The 8,498-nt window shown below is 37.2% G+C and overlaps 1 protein-coding gene across 1 annotated transcript in view; it reads left to right on the plus strand.

The window, feature by feature from the left end:
- The window catches only part of SMCO2 (single-pass membrane protein with coiled-coil domains 2), a 32,540-nt gene extending 24,575 nt beyond the window's left edge, over positions 1-7,965 (plus strand). The window contains exons 6-9 of the mRNA XM_023738102.1: positions 163-253; positions 5,025-5,081; positions 6,041-6,201; positions 7,767-7,965. Of these exons, the coding sequence (XP_023593870.1) occupies positions 163-253; positions 5,025-5,081; positions 6,041-6,201; positions 7,767-7,965 (508 nt within the window). The remainder of the gene's footprint in view (positions 1-162; positions 254-5,024; positions 5,082-6,040; positions 6,202-7,766) is intronic.
- The last annotated feature ends 533 nt before the right edge of the window (positions 7,966-8,498 follow it).

An 8,498-nucleotide genomic window follows, 5' to 3' on the forward strand; every position in this document is an offset into this window, starting at 1 on the left:
ACTTTCTTAAATTGTATTCATGACCTCTTGTTCCAAAACAAGTACTACCAGAGTCCTTTTATATAGGAATAGCATTTCATTTTTGAAAGATCAAAAATATCTCCTCCACTGGGTGATTTTCTTAATCCACAGGATTTAGTCCATCTCTTGGTCTGTTTGCAGCTTATTAAGTGAGATGTTGTCCCTGGAGGGCCAAATTGAAAAACTGGATTCCCACCAGGACCTTTACCCTAATCAGGGAGCAAACACCGAGGTAAGCTGGAGGCTTGGAAAAGATAATCTGGGAGGCTGGGGACTTATGCCACCTCTCTCTGCTCCTTCTGTTACTTAATAGGTAATAACAAGAATTAAGACCCATCTTCCATTGCAAAGAAGAGTGCTCTCAATGGTCAATTCTGAGCCCCTTTTTCCTGGGTACAACCATTTCCATTCTCTGATAACATAAAAAGGCTGGATTTTTCTATTCTACGTAGAAACCTGGTCAGACAAATTTGATAGGTTTTGTCTTGATGCCGTCTTAAGAGAATGATAATTACCTTAAAGGAGAACCTCTGTTTTCTTAATCTTTTTATCTCGGTGCATAGCAGTACAGAGAAGACAGCCAGGAAATAATATTGTTGAGAACTGCACTCTTAGAATGTAAGAGATCTATTTGTGTTTGTCTTCGATGCCTTCATGAAGAGTTCTAGTGTTAGTTTTCACAATCTTCAAAGTTTTCCTGTTGTTCTGTCTCCTTGCATTTCCTAGACACTCTTGTGAGAGAAAGGTTTCATCTCCTGCTTTTTTTAAGAGTCACTGAATATTAGACCTGAAAGGCAGTGACCAACTTTGAGTGTGAGTTGGACTTCAGAGTCCTGGTTGATAGTTTTTCTGCTCTATTGTAACTTCAGGTCTATGAAGAAAAGTCCCTAAAAAAGAAAGCATCCATGTCTAGTTACCTGTTTTCATTGGAATTCCCAGTCAACTGCTTTGGCGCAAGCCACAGAGTTTAAATTAAGTGGATATTGGAAGAAGTAAAGGAGAGAAATGTCTCTTTTATTGTAAGATGGTAATGTTTATTTAGACCTCTCATATATTAAAAGCCACTACAGGTCAGCACGAATTTATGCCAGGGAAAAAAATTATTTTTAACTTTAATTGTAGTCCAACATTGTAAAATCTCCATCATATTTTTGTGCTAGCTGAAAGAAAAGTCAAGGGCTTTTTCACTATTCTTGGGCTTTGTAAATTGCAAACTATAATAAATGAGAAGACAGTGGCCAAGAAATATTCCCTCCAAAAGTCATCTGTACAACAGGAGTGTGGATTTCAGCGGGAAGCGAAGGCATGGAGAGACGAATGTCAAAAGAATAAGGAGAAAGAAGAGTACAAAGATGAATGAAAATGAGGTGAAAAAATAAGGTCTTGGGATAATACGAAAGAGGCAGGCATTACAAATCTGTATGGAAATTATCTATACTAGATATATGCTGCTTTGCATACAATTAAAAAGACAGGCAAAAGCTTAAAAACTAGAAATATCCTGATAATCCACCAGTTAGTGAATAGATAAAGAGCCCTGGTGGTGCAATGCTTAAGTGCTCAGCTGCTAACCGCAAGGTTGGTGGTTCGAACCAACCCAGCAGCTCTCTGGGAGAAAGACCTGGTGATCTGCTTCCGTAAAGATTGTAGCCTAGGAAGCCCTATAGGACAGTTCTACTCTGTTACATGGGGTTGCTATGAGTTGAAATTGAGTTGATTGCACCTAACAACAACAGTGAATGGATAAACTGTGCTATATTTATATGATGGAATAGTACTCAGAAATAAAAAGGAATGAACTACTGTTTATGCAACAATATGGATGAATCTCAAATGCACTATGGTAAGTGAAAGCAACCAGACTCAAAAGACTACATAACATCTGATCCCATTTATGTGACATTCTGGAAAAGGAAAAGCTATAAAAACAGAAAATAGATTACTGCTCTCCAGGGAATAATGGAGAAAGGGAGGAAGGGATTGACAAAGGGCATAAGGAACTTTTTGGGGTGTTGGAAATATTTGAGATATTGGTTGTGGAGGTGATTATGTGACAGTATGCATTTGTCAAAAATCTTAGAACTGTGTGCTTTGAATGAGCATGTCTTACTGTATATAAATTATACCTCAATAAACCTGGCTTTTGAAGACAAGGCGCAGCTCTGTCTTCAACAAACATAGGCTGAGGAGAAAGGCTGCACAGATACATGTGCAATAATATAAATTGATAAAAAACCTTTAAATACAGTTATAGAGAAGCAAAGTTAGCAGGAAGAATTTTAGATTTACTCTGGTAAAGGGAAAAGTTAAGATTGTTAAAAAGAGATGAAGAATTGGCAAATAAAATGTGGGAAAATTCAAGGAGAAATAAGTGCTAATACAGTTAAAATAATATCACATAAATCGTCTCATTTATTCCTCATGAAGAAATGAAGTGACTCAGAAAGGCAAGAAAGAGGAAGGAGGGAAAATTAAACTAATTCTTAAAATTATACTAATTCTTAAAAGAAAGAAATGTATTTAAAAGGCCTATAACTTGAGGAAAGGATTTTGAGGTGGCCTTTGGGCATTGCCTAATATTGAGCCTCCACCCCAGAGAGCTTTCAGAAAATCTCCACATGGACATCAGGCTTTCAGAGACTGACTCCTATCTGAGTTGTCTTTAATACAGTTATCGTTGATATGTACTATGTAAAGATGTTTATTATTTAAATAAAGCAGGACACCAAATAAAATGTGATATATCACAGCTCCTTTCCAAATAATTAAACCACATAGCTCAGGGATTGGTAATGAATGAATTTGTGAAAGCAGAGAACACACTATACATTCTTCAATTCAACTATAAACTACTTGAGGATAGACTATTATTACTTGCATCCAACTAGCACTACGTTTAGCTCAAAGGCAACCTTTATAGTATGTGGCTAATAACATCTTGTTGATTTGATTTAATGTTAATTTTGGAGATCAGAACATAGAACAGTATGGGGAAAAAAAAAAACAGCTTCTATTAAATCTGAAACTCCTTTGATTATCAATGAACTTGCTCTTAACAATCATCTAATTCTGTTTGGTTTCAATTCTACACGTCATTCATTACAACTTAACCTCACCCTTTTGTTTTATAGGAGAAGATCATCAAAATTAAAAAGCAATTCGTAGAAATTGATAACAGATTTCTCCAGGTAATGATAAAATGGCTTCACAACTCAGAAGGAAAAGCAATTCTTTAACGAAATCTCAGTTTTAGAAATTTTTAGTGACTGGAAACTAAAATTAGATGAGAAGTAGACTCAGAATTTTAAATGTAGAAGGAAACTTTTTTATCATTTAGTCTATATCCGCACTTTCAGAAGAGAAAAGCGTGACTCAGAAAGATGAATGAAGTGAGTTGCCCACATTTCCAAATGATTAGAATCAGTCTTGCTTTTGCTCTCCCACATGTCTCTACATATATCTTTATCTAACAAAAGTAATACACACTTATTGTAATAAGTAAAACATTATAGAATTATTTCATATAAAAAATGAAAAATAATCCCACTCCCTCAAAGATAAACACATGAACACTTTAGTATATTCCTCCAGAGTTTTTATATACATATATTTATATGTTGTTATTGTTTTAAAGGGATCGTATGATTATACATACTGTTTTGCAACTTGCTTTTTTCACTTAGCATTTTTTCTTCAACAACAACTTTCTATGCTAGTAGATGTAATTTTACCTTTTTATTTTCACTGTTATATGATGCAGGACTTGATTTTTGGATATATTAAATTTATTTTGTTGGACATTTGGGGCTTTTAAATCAATTAAAACCATATGAACTATGCCTCAAAAATCCGTACCTGTGCTTACTTTTTCAAGTAATTCTTTAGGAATCAGTTTCTAAAAATGGTGTCACTAGAACTCCAAAATAAAAAACCAAGCCCACTGCCATCAAGTGGATTATTACTCACAAGGAACCCATAGGGTTTCCATGGCTGTAAATCTCTACAAAAACAGAATGACCACATCTTTCTCCCATGGAGCAGCTTCCAACCACTGACCTTTCAGTTAGCAGTGAATCACTTTAACCACTGCGCCACCAGGACTGGGAAAACTTTGTCCTCGAGTCAATTCTGAACATACTGACCCCACAGAACAGAGTAGAACCGCCCTGTAGGGTTTCCAAGGCTGAAATCTTTATGGAAGTAGACTACCACATCTTTCTCCCATGGAGCAGCTGGTGGGTTTGAACCACCGACCTTTTGGTTAGCAGCCAGTTAAACCCATCTTTTTTGAACCCCAGTACACTGTTCTTTCCACTATAGCTGTGTTTTTCAAGGTAACTTGCAAGTCTATGGTGGAATGATTCATTTGGAACCTTTAAAATTATTGTTTACTCCTAACATCTGTGCAATTGACACTCATGTCTTAGAAGGGGATACTTTGCTTTCAGCTGGCGTGTCTTGTTCTTACTGAAGGAAACCAGACGAAACCATGTTCTCTCCACCTGACAACCTATAGGAGACATGGGAAGAAAAGAGAAACCAGACCCCTTTTGCGGATAGCTCTTTTGCTAAGTCACAGGGTCTGAATAATCAAATTGACATAGTGAGGGATTACATTTATAAATTATAAATGTTAAAATATTTAAAAGAAATACCGTTTTTTAATGTTCTCTGAAACATTCTATGGGCCTATGGCTCCAAGTAGGGTCATGGTGGAAGGTTTTTAAAGAGCAAGGAAGGAGCAATGAGTAGAGAGAAAGATGATTCATAGTTAGCTTTGATTACACGAATGTCTGTTTTTAAAGTACTGAAAAGAATCTTATCAATCTTTTGATGATTCTCCCTGCAACTTGTCATGATTATACTATGAACTTACCTAAGGGGAAGGATTTTGCTGAGTAAAAGTAAATTTTCAATAGTGGTGTCAAAATGAGTGAGAGTTTACTGTATAAACCAGAAAAATGTAATTTTCATTTTACCCAGAATTGTGGATGTCTTTTCAGGCGGATGCTTGTAATGAAGCTCATGAATTAAAGGAGAAACTTCTTGAGAGAGTGGAGGTAAAATTTTTAATTATACACCTGTTCGAACAATAATAAAATGATTTATATCGAAATACAGGGGCAATTCTTTCTCTAGATATTTAGGGTGCTTCACAAACTGTCTCTTTCCAGCCTTATCGCCCTGTTTGCCCCTTCCTGGCCTTCTGCTTTGGGCCAACAGAACATCTCACAATTCTAGTATACTCCTGAGCTCTCATACCCTTGTGCTGCTTCTACTTTCATTCCTCTGTCTGGGGCTTATTCTCCATGTCTACGTATTACCCAGTCTTCAAGGCTCAACTCAAATATCATCTCCTCCTCCAGGTATCCTTTAATCTTCCCCAGCCAGGGAAATGACTCTATCTCTGAACTCCTCCCGCAAGATCTTATACATCAAGATAAATGTGAATGGGTAAATAAAACAATGAATGAATGAATGCATCAACTTAACTGTCACCTGCTCAGAGGTGCTTAACTATCCCATTTATCTAGAGTAGACATCCCTGCCACCAATGTAATATCTAATGTATGTGTAGTCATTTATAGCTTGTCCCCTACCCTTCACAAATGCACACATAATAGGATGCACATTCCTTGTCTGTTTTGTTAACTACTGTATCCTAGAACATTGCCTAGTAGGCAGTAGTCACTCAATAAATATATTTTGCATAAAGGAACAAATTGAATAGATGAATTCAGTACGAGGATAATCATTTTCCTACATGAATAATTCAGTAGTTAAAGATTAGCATATGGGTTACATTTAATTTTCTACCATGGTGCTTAATCTGTGAATGTGTTAAGTCTCTCTCTCAAGCAAGTATGCACCTGCCAATGACTTCCTCGCATGACTTACACATTTGTACTGTGGGCCCCTGAGGTGTTGCAGAGGAAAAGCACCTGCATTGTCTACAATAAGACAGGCAGACATCTAGAATCATTGACATTTTAAAACAGTTGCTTGCTCTTTTCTTCAGAACTTTTCCAAGGCCATAACTCTGATGAATAGAAACCAGGGGGAGTACCAAATGCAAGAACAGAAAACAGACTCTCCCAGTCCCAGAGAAATGGAACCACTGCTTCCTCAGGCTCCATCACCCCCTTTAGTGGAAAACTCTCCTCCTCGCCCTACAGAGTGGTGAGTCAAGAAAGGAGCTATTGTGGGCTGGACAAAGACCCCAAAATGTATTGACTACAGTAAGATTGAACTTCTTCAACTGTTGACTAAAAATCTGTTTTATCTTCATTTGTAAATTATCTATTCACATTCTTCAAAGTTCTCTTTTTCTATTGGAGTTGTATTTTTTATTGTTTCAGATATAAATTTATAGCTATATAGATTAAGGGTCAGCACTCGGCTACTAACCAGAATGTTGGTGGTTAGAACCTACCCAGCGGATCCCAAAGATTACAGCCTAGAAAACCCTATAAGGCAGTTGTACTCTGTCACATGGGGTCACTACGAGTAAAATGGACTCGATGGCACCTAACAACAACAATGTATATTACTTTAGATGTATGATATGGATATAGGTTGCTTTTATCTATCTATCTATCTATATATCCTAAAGGATTGTGTCTGCAAGCTACAGCTAACCTCCATTAAAGGAACATACGTACTAAACAGATTTGAAAATCTGTTTGCTGGACAGGATGTTTCTCTCTGGTACAGTATTAGAGACATACATACTAGCAAATTTTTAATCTTTGGATGCCTTTCTGGAGCTCCCATACCATCATACATACCCTGAGTAGTCTCTTTGAGTTGGGTCACAAACAGATCCATAGCTAGCTTCTACTGTGCTCTGGATTTTCTCTTCTGCAATGTATGTAGATGGTAATTATCTCCAGGTAATTGGGTTATCTGTGACATGTCTTTTCTTCTTTGTGCTTTTCTGAATTTTCCAGATTTTCTACACTAATCATATATAGCAAGTATAGTTAGAAAAAGTAATTCAAGGATTTCAAAACAAATAAAATCCGTCATGGGTACAGCCCAGAAGAAGGAGTCCTCAAAGACTTGAAAAAGCTTCTAATACTTTTTAAGGGAAAGTCTGGTTACAGAATAAAACGGGTGACAGAGAGGACTGAATTCCATTTATCACATTATATTTTCTGTCCTGAGGCAAACTGAAGTGCCTGTGCCTTTATTTCACCAAAATAGGCATCATATACCTTACAAATGAGGTAAAGATTGCAATAATCTGCTGCTACTGAGAGAAGAGCATTTCAAGGGAAACAGCCCCACAATATCCAGGATTTCATTGTTTCAGGGCCATAGAATCTCAGAATTCCAATGCCAGTCTTGGCATGGACTTAAATCTCTTGTACTCTAGTATCAGTACCAGTTGCCATCAAGTTAATTCTGACTAATGGCGACCTCATGTGTGTCAGAGTAGAACTGTCCTCCACAGGGTTCTCAATGGCTGATTTTTTGGAAGTAGCTCCCCAGGTCTTTCTTCCGAGGTGTCACTGGGTGAACTCAAACCTCCAGTCTTTCAGTTAGCAGCCCAGCCCATTAACAGTTTGCACCACCCAGGGACTTCTCATCTACGTCAAGCTCCTGCTATTACAGACGAAAACGAAGGTCAAGAGAAGTTCAGTTACTTATTTGATGTTATAGAGCTAGCCGGGTGGAGCCAGGAGTCACATCAGTGTGGTTTTCTTCAGAATTTTCTCAACAGACATTTTCTTTCCTTGTAGGAAACATGCATTGAGGATTTTCATCTTGTTTTGTATCCTCACCTTCATTGGACTTTCATGTTACATACTATTCTTTGATCCTACATTTATCTTTGAAAGGATGCTCCCTAAAATGCTTGGTCGCCAAAGAATGTGGGAACTACGGGAGATTATCGCTCCTTTCTTGAATTTGGAAGTGGAAGACTTGTTACCCTCTTAAAGACACAAACGTTACCATTACCCTGCTGACTTTCTCAATAAAATTCTGGCTGTTATTGTATTATGGTTGTTAACTTATTTTTCCAAAAATGCTGTTATGGTGTTTTGCAGAGGACATTGTAATCATGTATAAATTGGTTGATCACATAAAAAAATGAAAACAGTTTATCTTCACCTTTATGATTCACAATGACTTCTTGAATCATCCCAAACATTGCTTAAAACATTTACTTCACACCAGTAACTTGTCCTCCTTCCCCAACACTGAGTATATTGAGACTTGGTCAATCGCCTTCATTTTGACCTCTGATGTCTCAGAAGAGAAAGATAGAAATCCTCTCCACTGTATCCAATTTTGCTTTAGTTGGATTGGGACCACATTTTAGTTGTAGTGGACATTTCTTGGGTTTTCCTCCTTAACATTCGTTTCTTCTTTTGGTAACAGCAACCCGATTTTGCTTTGGGGAACTACCTTTTCTCCAGTAAGCCTGATTGTAGCTGGTCTGTCAGTCAAGGAGCCCTGTCTTCCTATTC

The sequence above is a fragment of the Trichechus manatus genome, unplaced genomic scaffold (genome assembly GCF_000243295.1).
Source record: "Trichechus manatus latirostris isolate Lorelei unplaced genomic scaffold, TriManLat1.0 scaffold00112, whole genome shotgun sequence".
NCBI lineage: Eukaryota > Metazoa > Chordata > Mammalia > Sirenia > Trichechidae > Trichechus > Trichechus manatus.